Source organism: Perna viridis, chromosome 1, assembly GCF_037379345.1.
Source record: "Perna viridis isolate PV_CMFRI_1.1 ecotype Kerala chromosome 1, ASM3737934v1, whole genome shotgun sequence".
NCBI classification, from domain to species: domain Eukaryota; kingdom Metazoa; phylum Mollusca; class Bivalvia; order Mytilida; family Mytilidae; genus Perna; species Perna viridis.
The window spans coordinates 24,086,283-24,103,245 of record NC_142445.1 but is presented as its reverse complement, the minus strand read 5'-3'; the positions used below and the strand labels follow the sequence as shown (position 1 = coordinate 24,103,245).

Genomic DNA, 16,963 nt, shown 5'->3' with positions numbered 1-16,963 from the left:
ATGCTTTGGTGAAACTAAATATGATACAAGCATATCACTGATTTCAAGAGTTATGTCCCTTACCCTAGGTCTGCCTCCTTAAGTTGATTGTAAATATTGACATCACAATAGAAAATATAGCTTTTTGATGTCATGACTTATGATGTTGATAAAATTAAATAAAATATTTTGTGATATTCAACTGCCATGAGGTGTTGAAGCCTTTTCTTAATGATTTCTTTAGAATATTTTGGTGGCTTGATATTTGGCATCTGTTATGGTGGAAATTCTAGCGATCCCTATCTATGATGTCACCAGTAGTGTCAGGAGAACAACGTTGCTTTGGCAATTCAGGTTTTCTAGGAAATAGTACACAACCACACATCAAGCAATCATAATGTTGATTTTTTTCATATCACTAGTTCATATCACATCATCCATTGTGTGATATCACAAATATCAAGCCATCCAAGATGTACATAAAATGACCAAATCAATGAGAAAATATAATAAAAGACAAAAAGGAAACTTTAAGACAGTAATGTTGGTCTGTCTGGTTTTTAATATGTAGGCTATTATTTGTCTTAGTATAAGTTTAGGAGGTAGTATGCATATAGATGTAATAATTTGCAGTGATGTATAAAATTGTGCACTTTCTCTTTTCAGTTTTAGTGCTGTTGTTAGGGAATTTGGACAAACCATGAATAAACAGGTTGAAGATTTCACAGCTTTTAGATTCTTAGAAAATGTAAGTACAATAGGTTATAGTATATAAGTTAGAATAAAGACTAGAAGATTATTTAAAAAAGACAGGAAAGTCATGGATGTTTATTATATGAAAGGTTGGAAGAGCTAGAAAATAAACCCCTGCTTAGAGAGATTTTTTCTTAGAATAGCATCATACAAATAGTCGGTGATTATGTGTGACAAGCTCAGCAGTATGGCAGATGCTTGTATAGAGCAGAAATTGCTTATCTTTCCAGAGCACCTAAGTTTACCCTTTGTTTTTAGTGGGATTTGTGCTGTTAATTTTTTGTCTCATGCCAACATGCCAAGGACATAGAAATGTTGGTTCTGTCCGTGTGTCCAGTCACACTTGTTGAAGGAATTCCTTTGAAACTACTGGATAGATTTTGTTAAATTTTTATAAGATTGTTAGTCATCATTTGCAGTTGCTATATTGTGCCATCACTTCAAATTGATAAATTTTACAGGAATTATGGGCCTTTTGCACTCCATTTTTAGGTGGCAAGAGACATATGGCTACAAGTTGCTTATTAGTGCCTTTGTTTTATTTAGCTATGTCTGTTGTTCTTATTATGTTCTGATTTCCATCAATTTTCCCTCCATTGAAAAGGGCTTCTTCTTCTTTAGCACCATTCTGTGTAAGAATATGGCAACAGGTGGCACATCATTTTTTCTCAGTTTAGTTATTTTTGCCTAAAATTTATTTAATATGTCTATATAACAACTAAAAATTTATTTATATCTGTGTGGTTATGGGAACATTTTCCTCCTTTTTTTTCCTTTTTGCATATTTTAACTACAGACCTATCAATATTTAAAAGGCAAACTCTTACAAACACTTTGATGATTATTTCTGTAGGTTATAAGGTTTGAATACTTGGATATAATGTAATAAAATCTCTTTGTTTTTCCTTTATGTGCCACATCTTTTCAACATTTTTCTTGATTCCTAGACAGAGAAGTACTTGAAATCATTTATTTTTCCATATTGATTTTTTTAAATCAATTTAGATCGAAGATCAGATTGATATAGCAGTCGCAAGAGCCTTTAGATTGTAAAGCCTGATAGCATCTGCAATTATCTTACACTACAACAGTAAAATAGTCCTGTTAATTGGCATACCCCACTTAGGTTCAAATGCAGATAGTCAGGTCCATTTTATAGGTATTTTTAATATATCAAAATTGAATTAGATGGTATTTACAACTTTTATTGAGAACTACATGTAAATATGCTGATTAATTAGGATTGTATTACAAGGAAACAACAATCTGATTAAAAATTTTAAAAAAAGTTGACCTCTTATCTGTACCTGTTTATTTCTATGTAACCAGTCCTTTACTGTCTTTATATATTTATATACCGCCTCAGTCAGAGGCATGATAAACGATTTGATGTTAAACTAGAAATGGAAACCATAGAAATGAAATATAAATTGTGTACCAATTGGAAGAGCTGTCTTCAGATATTTCATGCAGACCCTTGCGGATCCAAATATTTACAAAAAGGGGGCAGTGGAACCGTTCAAGAAAATAAAGAAAGGGGTTCCATGCTATTATTTGTTTCTCATTTTTTAGCAATTTTTGTACAAAACGGTAGCATAATCCTCAAAACCATCCTGATGTATCACTCATTGTATTGTGTATTTTTATAACAGTAACCACCTCTTGACATTGGAAGCCCAGAGATGACAATTAGAAAATGAAACTTTGCTTAGACAATGGCATAAGAATTTCGATAATCAATTTCAGGGGAATGGTGCCGGTCTGTGGTCTGGTGATATTGCTTTTTGTAATTGTCATTCTATTTGTTTCTTTTTTGTTTTTGTTTTTTGCCATGTTTAAAGATAATAGAGCTGCTTATGCTCCAATGTCTTAAAATTGCTTGGCTAGTGGTATCTGCACCAGACATGATTGTTAAAATTATATTCTAAGCCTTTGGTGATTATGTTGCTTTGTACGTGTGTCTAGAACTAGGTGCTTAAGAAAGTAAGCACTTTGGATGACACACAGATGTCTATGCAATAATGTAGCACTATAAAGCTTATCAACTGAGGAATGTAGCTAGTTGAAAGGGACATGATTCTTTTCAATGATTGTGGCTTAAGTTTGAATGATTTTACAGACAGTTTTAACATGGAGGTTGATAAATTGAATTTCGACTTGAAAATTTAGAAACTGGAAAGGCCACCTAGTAGCTTGTAGTTCAATTATGCAGTATGTTGGTGAGTTTTGTGTTTATTCATCTAGGTTCCATGTAAACTGACATCAAACCTGAATATTATGCAAATTAGCGCCCTGCTAAGATGCATCACAAATTTGAGGCATTATGTAATGTTCTTTGTAATCAGAATGGTAAATTTAAAAATAAAAGAGTTCAATATTAACCATTGAAAACAGTAAGGTTGTGTTTGTATTCGATCCCCATACTTTCTTTTTATCCTCTATTTTTGCAATTTGACAATTATTTGAGGCATGAAAATTCAAACGATCGATATAAATTGATTCCATACATGTGCACTTCGATTTAGCATTACTTGTTACTAAAATTGTAATGAATTTCTGTTAACTTTATGTTATAATTAAAATTTGAAATTAATTTCTATTATAACATGTAAAATGGATAAAATTTTAAAAATTTCCTCCTTTTATGACAGCATACAGTTTCTAAAGCCTTTCATATACCCGGTAGTAAGACAACCATTGATCCCTAATTAATTTGACATTTTCTAAGGCTTTGAAGACATGCAATCTCTAATTAACACTATACCATGCATGTGTACCAAAAAATGAGATCAGAATTTTATGTCCTATAGTGCACTGCATTTTTGCATTCACTTACTTTACTGAAACAAGGAAAAAGATCCATTGAAGTACTTCTCCGTCTAAGAACCAGACAAAATGTGATTCATGGTTGGAAAGCCTACATATTTTTTTATTTATGATATTTTGTTTAAAAGGATATAGTAAAAAGAAACTAACATGCTTTTTTTCAGATAACCCTTGTTCTTAGGAGATAAAAATTATATTGAATGTACTGTAAAATTCAAAATTAAGGGAGATAACTCTATAAATGATACTAAGGTCTCACTAACCACTTCCAGGTCAAATGGCCACCCCTCTATGTAGTACCAAAAACACACTGAACCTAGACATATGCAATGTAAGTGCATTATTTGTGTGTATTATGAGTAAAAGTAGTCAAAATAAAGCTGAGAATGTGTACTTTAAAATCATATATGTAATTAACTACAAAAGTGTATGAATATTGTTTACATGTGTGAGTAATTTGCCTCCATGCTGTCTGAGTTAGCAGAAAAGGTAAAAATGTGGATTTTCAGAATTATTTATTCAAGTAAATTTTGTGAAGAATTTCTACAATCATCGTACCATTAGCATAATGATTTTGGAAGCAACAGTATGCAACTTTAAGATGTCATTTGTCCTGGGAATTCACAGTGAAACTTTGAAAATTACTTTTTAACATGTAAAGTAATGGAAACGTTAGAAGTGGTTAGTGAGACCTAGAATACAATAGAAACTGTTGTATTTTCAAAGTGGATTATCTCTTAAGAGCAGACAGATTGGATTGAATAATTATACATTTCAATATACAGACCTTTAAAGCAGCTTGACAACAATCAAAGACTGTAGTCTTGAAAGTTGCTAATTATCAAATATTCTATGCCACTGATTTTGGCTTGCTTTCAACAAAAAAAAATGGTGCAAATGTGATATGCTCTAAAATTGGATGACTGTTCTAGAATCTCTTCTAGAATCTTTGTTCTCTTAATTTAATTACATTTTTGTAACCTTGATGACTGGAAAGTTTATTAGCCAAAATAACTGGTTACCAGGAAGTGCGGACCATGTTTTGTGTTTCATGAGTTTCTCTGAAATTTTTAGGAATCTTTGGGTTGCTTGTTATATCGTGGCCCTGATAATGTATATGATCTATATAGTCAATTATAATGAGCCTCTGTTTCTGAATCGGAAACTGAATCATGTTCAATGTTTACCAATTATTTCATCTTTTAATGTAAACTTCCTCTTCACATACAAAAAAAAAAACACTGGTTGAACACATGTGTATGATATTTCAGAGGTACATTTTGATCTCGTATGAAGCTATGACGGTGAACACAGCACCCATCAGCAGAATAATGTGGAGTAGTAATGTATAGTTATGCATATCATATGCAAATGTAAAGTACTGAAATTAAGAGTGCAAGAAGTCGTTTACAATATTAGTGACTTAAAAAATAGAAATGTGTAACCTTTTTTTTTTTGGTGTATCATTTATTACAGAATTTGCAAGATTCTTATGAAGGCTACTACTTTAAAATATGAAAACTACTTTAGTTGATATTTTTAGAATTGCCTGTTATTAGAAGTATAGATGCATGGACGAACTGAATCAATGGGGACAATGATATTAGTGCCCTGTTTAATGATAGAATTCTTTCTCCAACTAGCATTAAGGACATTTGTTCATGTGTCTGTCCATATGTCATTTTATCTATAATCTGCCTTGAAAAGGCACTTTATATGAGGATTTCTCAATGATTTTTTATTCAAATTATATCAAAGGTCTTCATGTTGTTTGAACATTAAGTGTTCTACTTTGTGGGAGCAGATGCTGCACTGATTGGTTGTTTTTATGTCACTTGATAATTTCTGAGCTATAAATGTATCAATGCAGTAATTAAGTTATATATTGTCTTCTGTGGGTTAGACTTTAGGAAGAACCCCAATAAAATATTGAACTTTGAAATTAGTGTAAAATACTAGGGAAAATATCATTATTGGTTTCCAGCCTAATTTAACATGCATGTCAAAATTTTGTGTTTTCTTAAAAACTATTTTTTGAATTTTTTCAAATCATACATTATTGCAAAATTAAAGTTTCATAATAATCTCACAATTTTCTACCAAAATTCTGCTAAATTATGTGATTATGATAAATTGTGTAAGGTCCTTCAGGATGAAAAATGTATTTTCTCTTTTAGCTAGTTAGTAATTGCATTTCAAAAAGTATTCATACCTCGAGATGAAAACATACTTAACATAATCTTGCTTTGCCTCTAGGTCAATCTGTCATTAACCAATTATCAACCAATCATATAGTCTTATTAATGTAGGCTAAGTTGTTCCATTTAGTCACTGCATGCTGGATCCAACAATACTTCATCTGACTTTCTGCTCAGATGACCTTTTTGACAAGCCAATCAAATTATGGCTTTCATGATTGAAAGCATTATTTAAGGAGGTGGACCTAGGGTAAGGGACATAACTCTTGAAATCACTGGTATGTTTGTATCATATTCAATTCACCAAAACCTATTAAGCTTTAATTTGAAACAGAATTAAATCAATCCAAGTTATTTTGATGCTTACATGAGATTGATTTAAAGTGCTGAATACAAATGTTCCAATGATTTTAAAGAGTTGTGTTCTTTACCATAGGTCTACCTCCTTAAAGATTAAAATTCAAAAATACTGTAGATCCTACATGCAGTGACTGTCAAATAGTCTCATGAATCAGCGTAGGGCCTGTAGATTAACAGACTCCATGTGTGGGTATCACACCTCACTCTGAAACCATTATTCTGTCAGAGAAAACCATTTGTCACTCAATTTGCCAAATATACTTATATAGAGCAGCTGATTTTGATGTCTTTAGTATGGCATAGACTTAAAGCATTGGATTAAATAAGTCACTAATCAGATTATGACAAAGCAGCATACGAATTATAAGCAGCAGTTGTGTCACTACTAAAGTACATTTAAGATTCTTAATTGATGAGTTGACTTTTGGTGTAAATCTTATAGTACAGCCTAATTTTTTTATCTGCCAAAAGCAACAGTGGAAGACCTTGAATTGCTATTAAACAGACCACTTCTGCTCCTATTTAACTACATTTGCCTTGATTCTATAGCTTCTGCCTAGATTGACTTTAATGTTTTGCTACAAGTCATATTGGCAAAATTAGTGTTCAATTGTTGTAATTTAAAAAAGGGAGTGAAGCTATTAGTGCAGTCTGCTTCAGAAAGAAATCTAATTTGTTAAATATTTTTATGAAATCTTTTTTTGAATAGCATCAGTTGGTAATGTTAAATTGAATAAACTAAATTTTCAGCATCATTAGTAATAGTTTTTATAGATGAAATACCGCTGTTTCTTCTCATTATCTTAAGATTGCAATGTTCTTTAAATGATATTGACAGATCTGGAATTATTAGGGAATTATTTGATTGTGTACAGTTGTTTTGGGAAATGTTTCAAAAATGTATTATGGCTTATACAGTAGAAGTATAGTGTCTGAATTATTATCCTGTACTTTTTTTATAATTATCTAAAAGGTGTATTGTCATGCAGTTAATGAGATTTGTGGTGGTTTGATCCAATGTTTCTTCTTAAATAATAGCTTTAAAGCACAAACTGTGATAAACTTGTTTTTATTACCTAAATTTTGTAGGAGTTATGCCCCTTTGAACTGAGAATTTCTCTGTCTGGTCTTTATCCTTTGATTATATTCTTTTGATTTCCGCTTGAATCTTGGTCTCTTTAATTACTCATTCTAAATTATACTACTGTCAGAAGAAGCTTGCTTGTGCAACTTCCAATATTTTTTTTATAAAACAAGGATAGCCTGTATTAGAGTTTTCATGAATTTAAGAAAATTGTACTGTTATTAATGGAAAATTAATATCATTTGTTACCATTAACTAGTGTCATGGGGACAGGGGTGAAAAAAAACAAAAAAACTTATATATCAGTTAACAAATATTTCATAAACTTGACAAAATTCCATGTTAGTGAACATTTAGAAAATCCATAGTTTTCCTGTGTAAGAAAAATATAGATAGAATTCCCTTCATTCGTTGTAAAACTACTCCGAAACAAACAAAAATATAGAAAAAGAAATGGCGTATTTGGATAACCAAAGGTTAAAGATTTTTAAATCTGTTCACTCATAAGTTGAAAGTCCTTTATCAACACCTAAAGTGGAATGCATTGTCTGCACCAAAAGTATTTGTTCTTTTAAAATTATTAACACTTCAATTGACTTTCACTCTTCACTTCTGGCTTTAATTTACAAGAATAAGTATTCAGTTGTCATAGTTTTAGAAAAAGAATGGAAATGCAATTAGAATAGTCTGTTGTGGTACAAATTTAATTAAGCAATCATTTCAGAGACAGTAAAATTTGCACTGTATATTAAGTTACATTGGGAGTATTTCAGGATTCATTAACGGCTGTTAATCTAAGAACTTATGAACTCTGTCTGAGATCTTTAGGTTCTTTAATACTGGTAGTGGTAGATACAAAATTCTAACAAAGATATTTTTACAGTAAGTAAAACATTGATTACTTCCAGGGATAGGTTTGGTTACCCTTTGATTGAATGACTACCCATATTACCTGATGAACTTCCTTTGGTAGTTAACTGGTCAGTTGAGAAAGAAATGTAAACTTTTAATCTGACATAATTCAAATATTCATTGGAACCATTGGAACAATATTGGTAAATCCTGCAACTAATCCACAGTGTCACATCTTGCACCCATACCCACCTCCCCTTATCTGTTGAAGTATTGTAATATGGAAACATAGTGTTACTGACATACATGTATCTTCCTGCATATTAGGGGTCTGGTCCTAGGATTGAAAGGATGCAATAAGTTAATGGTTTACTCCTTTCCTTACCAGTTCCTGATCCCTAAACTGTTTAAATTGTATTTTTTAACCTATTTGGATATAAGGTGTTATAGGAAGTCTGGTAGCTCAGATCAGCAGTTATAACTTTTTGTGTATTTAGTCAAAAGCCATATATGTTAGTCATTGGGTTGTATGCAAAATGCTTAAGTTTTGTTTGTTTGTTTGTTAGTTTGTTTTTATTTTATTTTATGGTTTTCCTTTGAACTGTTATTCTGTAATTTTGAAAACGTTGCAGTTTTTTTTTCATTGTAAAATTGCTACAAGGTTATAAATAAAAATAATTTGATCTGACATTTTGGGCTTTCTATTTGATAGAAGCAAAATATTTCCCATGTATGTCTAAAATGAATATCCATTTTTTGTAATGAAACTACAAACTCTGAATTATAATATAAGCATGCTCAATAACTTCTTAATTATCTAAGACACTCAACCAAGGGATTTTTGAATTCATACAGTTGTTCATGAGTTACCCTCTCAGAGGCAAACTTTTGGTTTGGTACCATGTTTTCTACTTTATAGTACTGTTAAGACATCTTTGTTCTTTTAATTTGAGAAATTTGGTTTCATTTGGAAATTCAGTCTTATCATTTAATTGGAATCTTTAATTTCTGGTTGACTTGATGAAAACCACCAAAATTAGTAATTTAAGAACAAAATATAGCACATATACTTTTCTAAAATATTTTGTTGTCGATTTTATTTACTTCAATCCCAAAGCAGTCAGGGTTCTTCATTGGTTTCCAGTACTATACAATTAACCAAGGTTCCCCTAGCTTGTAAGTGGGAGGAAAATAAGATTAGGCATTATTTGTATAAAGGATTGCTACCAATAACAGTATATTAAGGAAGAGTAGTTCTCCAGTGAATTTTGATCAGCTGTCTACGGATGTTGAAATTAGAGTCAAAGTGATCAGCAGATTGAAGGGACTTAGAATTGAATGTGGTCTGTTAGTACAACGGAAGGAATAGGCCATGACCTTGTAAATATTTGTCTTGGTTGTCAGGTACATTTGATTGTCTGAATATCTTTCATTGTCTCGACTTTTGATTTATACAGACATATCAGATGCCTGAAATGAGGGTTGTTTAGGTCTTCAAAAGGAAGGAACTATACTCTCCAGGGATATATCAAAATTTTTAATTTCCTGGCTTTGTGCAGAAGTATCTTGTATCTGTCATAACATTAGTCATCAAGATAAGAACTTGCGTCAGTTGGGAGATGAAGTCTCTCCTGTTTTCAGACACATTTGCCGCTGTTTGATGGAAATCAGCTTTATCCAATGTTTTTGATTTGAAACCCAAACCTGTTTTTCCTCTAGTCTCGTAAATTTCTAATTTCCATCAACAAGCAGAGGTTTCTAGATTAGATTATGTTGGATTAAAAAGCTTGATAAGATAGGGAATCCTGAAGTAGTTTAACTTTCTTTCCTGTTGTTTAAAGGAAATTAGTTGTTGTGAATTCATGATTTGAATAATGATTTGTTTATCTTTTCAGATTTTATGAATTGTAAATTTTGATATCACTGTCTATATTGAATATGCCTGATATCTCATACAATAACTGTAGATTTCTGATATGGAATTTTTATTTTTGTGTCAGGCAGGGTTTAGGACCCTTGTGTGTGCCTGTCTGTTGGTGTATTTTTTTTCTATCCATTTGTAATTCTGTCACAGTCTTGGTTTCTGTATGAAATATTTTCAAAAACCCTCAACCACATTTTTACATGCTCATCAAAGAAGGGACGTATCATGGTATACTGTTGTCCATCCGTTTGTCATCCACACTTTGGACAAAAACTCAAAAATGCTTTCACCAACTTTAATGGAACTTTGTTGAATCGTTCATATCTATTGATGTAAGCTCCCTTTTGATTTTTATAAATTTCTGATTTTTCGTTTCCTTGTTATGAATTTTTTTCTTTAAAAAAAGGCGAATTTTCAAATTTCACAGTATTTCTAGTTGATCATATAAATTCATTAAAGGTTACAGACCACCAATTCAACCAATAAGCATTTGGAACATTCGCAAAAATAGTCCTACGCAGAAATTACCCCCGTTCCTCATAGTGCTGAGAAAAAATTTCATCTTATTTAAAAAAATTTAAACAGTTTCTGAAAGGAAAAACATTTCTGTACATTTTATAGGTGCATTTTGATTCTTGTGATGTGAAGTCTAATCTCCATAATGATTTCTAAATATACCCCTATCTTGTGAAAACACTGGGATTTCCCACGCTATTTATAGACCCTTCACTTCCGGTGACCAGTACTGCACTGCAAGTCTGCTAACCCCACATGCCATTCTGAGGATTGTGAGCTGACATATGAGGAATCATGCTGATATATAGTCCTCTGCAGGTTAAAGTTAAGGTAAAGTCCAGAGAAGCCATTGAATATTGTGAAATTAGCATAGAAGCCTATGGGAAGTGGAATTAGTGGTTTCTAGCCTAAAATCATAAGGACAAGTTAAAAGGGCAACAGGCATATCATGCACTTAAAGCACAGCTATTTAATTCAATATAGATTATATGATGTAGACTGTAAAATACAGGTGTTGTGTGATTATGAGGAATATCACATTTTACTGTTTATGAGTAAGGCCTGGAAATGACCATACATTGTATTTAGTTGAATATTGTAAATACAGTTCCTAAAGATGTTTCAGATTTTTTAAATAAGATGAAATATTCAACCTTTTTTCGTGAAGGACATGCTCAAATAAACAATCTTGAATACTCTTGGATTCTGGGATTGCTTTTCAAGATGAAACAAATTTGGTTGTCTCCCTTACCTTCTAGAAATTCCTGGAACTGTTACTTTTTTATTATATGTCTTTTTGATCTTAAATTGGACTTATGTTACTCACTTAATTAATCTTAAAAAGCTAAAAGCCCTATATTTAAGGCGAAATACCTAGTGAGATTCATTTCATCAAATTTTACATTTTTTTTTAGAGTTCTGGATTTTTCCAATCTTGATTGAATGCAATGTAGCAAGAAACCTAAAGGATAGTTAAATCTGTTCTCAGTGCATTTGATAACTATACAATATAGTTGATTGCATGATCCTATCTTTTTGTGCTCTTGTTAATTTGATTCAAATGAGTAAAGTAATGCCAATGAATATCCGCATATCCAACTAAGTCAACAATTTAATTACTAAATTGGAATTTGTGGTAATAGATTTCAATAGTGTAGGAAAGATTTTCAAGGTGCAGTATCACGATATGCAATCAGTCAATATATAAATCATTTTGTAAATTGCATATTAATTAGCATGGTATTAACACAGAGATGTTCCTTAACTTGATGATGAAATTTGCATATGAAACAAGCAAGTTCAACTAATGTGTGATTTTCTCTATATTCTTGCAAAAAAATTTTTTTTAGTTTGAGCTGATGTACCTTGGTCTAAATGGAAATCAATGTACTGTATTTGTTTAGTTGGCAAATTGTACCCATGAAGAGTATTAATCATTTTTTTTTGTTATGTTGTGTGTGTGTGTGTGCGTGCGTGCGAGCGTGTGTGTGTGTGTGGGTGCGTGCGTGCGAGCCTCTGTGTGTGTGTGTGTGAGAGAGAGAATTTGGAATATGAGACTGGATGGTACTCTATCATTGGAAGTGTTTTTTTTTCTTTGATGTCAGAAAGGTCAAATTTTGCCTGCATCTTGTATGATGGTATAAAGAAGAAGTATTTCCCATACTTAACAAATGACCACAGTTTCATCTCTACACATCTGTTATTGGGTTAGGTGTTAACCTTCAAAGTTTCTAAAGCTGGAGATCTCCCTCCCCAATTTAAATTTTTTTTCTAAGCAGGAGATTTGCCCATTTCTGTTTCCACGACATGTTTTGACAAGAATTATAGTAATAATAATTTATTACAATTTTAAACCAAAAATTCATATTAGATGGGAGAAATTTCTGAATGTGGCTAAATTTCCTGCTTTGATATGGGCAATAATGTAAGCTGGAAACTGTTGAATTTTTTTATGAAATATCAGAAGACTTAACAATTATGGTTGTTGGGAAATATTTAACAAAATCCGTCTCTGAATTTTTAATTTACAATGCATTGCAGTTTTGCAAAAGGATATGTCCTATTTGAGATATATTCTTTAATCTTACGGTACGATCTGTTAAATAACTACACTGCCAGTTTCTTACAGTGACTGATATTTAAAGTGTATTATACATTCATAGTTTACTTTCATATCTTCTCAATTTTTGTTATCTCTTTTAACAATATTGTAACAACATATTATTTTATGGCAATTTTTTTATACAAATGTCAAATGGTGAAAGATGCTGTCAAATGAATTCTGTAAAAGAATAGCTAATTCTGGTGTTTGCATTCTGGTACAGTTTTCCTGTTATTGTTTTATGTCATATCTTATTTATCTCTTTTCTGAATTTGATTTTGTCATGTTTTTGATCAGTAATTATTTTTTTTCTGTGTCACTAGTGTGATGATGTTCTATTCTGAGAAAAAATTCTACACAAATATGACACCCTTTGATTGACATTGGAGAACTTAATTAACAAGGCAGTAAATATGTGTAAAATTGACAAAAAAAACAACAAAAACCGTAAGATACATTGACTGCGCTGTGGTCACGTGATGCGATCACCAGTTAAATGGATCGGTTTGACGGATCGATGACTGACCGTAAACTGATCGGTGATCGATGACTGATCGCAATTTTTGTTGCACGGATAGGTTCAGGTACTGTACCACCACAGTATTTGTTAATTTTTTTTCAAAACTTAATCATCCTTTGTTCTGAAATGTCATAATTGCAGTTATACTTCATACATATGTTATTACAGCACATACAATGACGATGTTCAGGGTTTAGACTAAACAGTCCATCATTGATTAATTAGAAATTCTCAGGTGAACTTCCCTTGACAACTAATGAGATTTGTTCTTTCTACCATTCCATAGATATTTAAATTTATGTCTGTTTAAAAATTGTTTAAGTCTCCTTCATGTGACTTCACTTGACTTATAAACCACCTAAGACAATTTATCAGGTGATTGTTCTGTGAACACAATCATTGTATGCACTGTAACTCTCATATAACTATTATAAAAATGAAGAATAGCAACATAGTACACATGTACTATGATTTTAACTAAAATATTTTCTAAATAAAAAATTTTTAAGTTGAATTATGCACTTGATGCCATTAATTGAGCCAGATATATTAAGTGAAAGTCTGAACAAAATTCTAGATCTATCATTTTATTTGATAATGTATGATCAATGGACACTTGATTGATAAAAGGAAATGAATTTCTCGACAGAGATTATCTAAATTGATGGTAATGTATTTACTGTGACCATTGAAGAAATTGTATTTACTCCAATTATAAGAAACATTATAGTCAATAGTTTGTATGATTGCATTATTCGGTTTTTCCATAATCATTGATCAAATTACTTGGCTGTATTTAATCTTGGTTTGACATCCATTACCAATATTGAGGGCATATAGCTTTCAGATGGATTTCTAGGGTGATATTGCATGGTTTGATGCCATTTGTAGACAGGGGCAGAGAAAAAAAAACTTGTCTAATTTGAAATTATCCTATACATGTCTACCTTTCCTTTTTTTCCTCCCTTTTACCCTAGCAAGTTTTATTGGTATTTTTTTATGTTCAAGACTTCTGAGAGGATAATTTGTTTCACCCACAATTATAATATAATGATATTGTCATTTTTTGTCTTCTTAGGAATATCTCAAAGTGATGAATGAACAGAACTTCCATGAAAAGAATGGTAATTCTCTGGTTAATGAGATAGCAGTTGATATTAGTAAATTTCTGAAAAAGAAAATCAAGGCTGTAAAGGTTAGTTGATATGGAGAAGGTAATCGCCTCATAGCAAGAAATAATGTTAACTTCATTGAATAGTGTTGGTTTTCCACTGACTATGATGAAGTTCTGTAGGTAGTTAACTGGACAGTTGACAGAGATTTAAACTTTCTATCAAACTTACATTAAGGAGGTAAACCTACGGTAATGGACATAACTCTTGAAATCAGTGATATGTTTGTATCATATTTAATTTCAGCAAAGCCTTTCAAGCTTTCTTTTGAAACAGAGTGAAATCAGTCAAGTGAAGTTACTTTGATGACTTTGATGTGATTGATGTAAAATGATGAATACAAATATTCTTATGATTTGTAAGAGTTGTGTCCCATACCCTAAGTCTACCTACTTAAAATAACTATGCAATGATAGAAGTTTATGTTAATTGTTCAGACAACTATCTAAGACATCTGATAATGGTCATTCAATCAAGGGAAGACCAAGTCGATTTCCCAGAAGTTAAATATATTATGTACTGTAACTTACTGCAAACCAATAGAACATTTCAATTTTACTATGATAAAATGATTGGGCCAAGTCAGTTATTAATAAAAAAAATTTTTTTAATTAATGCCTTTCAGCTGTTAAAGATTAGTATTTCCTGAAACTAAGTGTCAAATTGGATTCCTTATAAAATAATCTATCTATATTTTCAGAATGCAGAGGTTCTAAAAATTTGTCAAATTGGCTGTTTTTTGTCTAAATTGAATTTGTTATTTTACTTTTGACAGAAATTAGCTGGTGTTGCCCAAGAGGCATATAAAAGAAGCAACTTTGATGAAATGATCGATGTAAGTTGTTGCATTCTAACTTTTGAAAACATGTAAATATTCAACTCATACGTTATGCCAGAGCTTGCTGTGACTACCAAACTTTTTGTACCACACTAGACTACTTGCAATTAGGTTTCTGGAACAGGGTTATATTACTATAAGATTGAAGTGGTCACTACAAAAAATTTGTGGTCATCAACGTTTTAATTGTTACGGTGTTTCCATCTGCACCACGAGAACCAACTTGTCCATAGTATCATAGTTTTCCTTTCCTCCTTCATCAACCATGGATTTGACTTTTAATGAACAAGTTGGCAGGTATTTCTAGAAAACACTTACCCTGGTGCACCTGGTCCATGCTCCCAGTTTTTAGTGGAGTCTTGAGTTGCTCATTTACTTTTGTTACTTCGTATCTATTATTTTGGTTGTATTATGTTCTTTGTTGTGTGTGTCTGTTTTCCATGTCTGGCCATTGTGAACCTCTTTTTTATCCATCTGAATGACTCTTGGTGTTTTACAATTCATAACATGGACTTAGTCATATGGTGATCGAAGGGGGTCTTATTCTAATATGCAACTCCTCTGAAAACAGTATGTGGAATTCAGTGAAACTTTGACATGTCCTTCATAATATGATGCAAATGACTTTGGGGTTTGCAATATCAATTCTTGGGAAGGGAGCAGGAGGTTTGTACAATAAGTAGTTTTAAGTTGCAAGGAATAATATCAGATTTTAATCACTAGCAATATTTGTAATTATGGATACAAATTTTAATGGTTAAATGAAAAATGCAAATTTGTTCATTCTTGAAGTATTGGATTTGTCCACTCTTTCATACAAATAAATTGGAAATTTCTTTTTTGTAAGAACCAAACTTCATGGTTTATTTAACCAGTAAAAGTGACAAAGAGTCTGCAGTCCTTTTCACAAAAATATCTTAAGTGTCAGTCTATGTAAGAATCAGGCAGTAGGGAAAAAAACATCAAATTAGACAACTTATCAACTTTTTGTACCTCCTGAATAGTGTGAGAATATTAGTGCTCAACATACTAGGGAGTTTTTTGTTCTAAGCAGAACATTTGTTCAAATACGATAGTAGCGTCACCAAAGCAAATTGTTTTGCTTTTTAAGTGTCAGCCCCTGTAAGAATCAGGCAGTAGGTGAAACATGGTAGGAAAAAACCAACCATTTCGATAGTGTAATTTGCCTATTTGCACCATCAGAATCAAGGAAAACAGACAAGATTTTCCATATCATGCTGGACCATTGAGTTACAATTTCTTTAAAATGCACAGAAAATGAACATTTCAAGGACTGATAATTCTGTCAAAAACCTCATTTTTCTAAGATTCTATTGAAAATTTTCTGAGCAAAGCCAGTGATGCAGAGATCAAATAATGGTCTTTTCAAATAAAGAAAGCATCCTTGAGTGATATTTTATTGTCAGATTGGTGGGGTTTTGAAATGCACGCTTCTGATTTTTCCCATTTTGCCTGATTCTTACAAACACTTACACTCAAGTGTATGATTAATTGGAAGTTAAGAGGTCATGACATGATGTCGTAACTTACAACTAATTTTACACTTGCAATTTTTTGGAAAATCGATGACTGAACCCCATTAACGTTACAATTTTATGCTTTTACCATATCTTTTCAAAATTGTGAAGTCTTGGAGTCAAAATATATTAACTGACTTTTGCAATCGTAACCATTTAATGAGGGTGAAACTGACTTTTGTAACTTATCAAGCTCTATATACAGAATCTAAGTGTCATTAGACTACAGTGGATAATACCCTCCTTTATTAGCAATTAAATTGGTACTAATGTTGGGTTTTCAAGTGACAGATTCTCATCAT

At 31.7% G+C, this 16,963-nt stretch overlaps 1 protein-coding gene across 1 annotated transcript in view; it reads left to right on the top strand.

Annotated features, from left to right (window-relative positions):
- LOC148627880 (voltage-dependent calcium channel subunit alpha-2/delta-3-like) overlaps positions 1-16,963 on the top strand; it is a 149,917-nt gene that overhangs the window by 81,436 nt on the left and 51,518 nt on the right. The window contains exons 2-4 of the mRNA XM_088581053.1: positions 646-727; positions 14,192-14,308; positions 15,061-15,120. Coding sequence (XP_088437179.1) covers positions 646-727; positions 14,192-14,308; positions 15,061-15,120 — 259 coding nt within the window. The remainder of the gene's footprint in view (positions 1-645; positions 728-14,191; positions 14,309-15,060; positions 15,121-16,963) is intronic.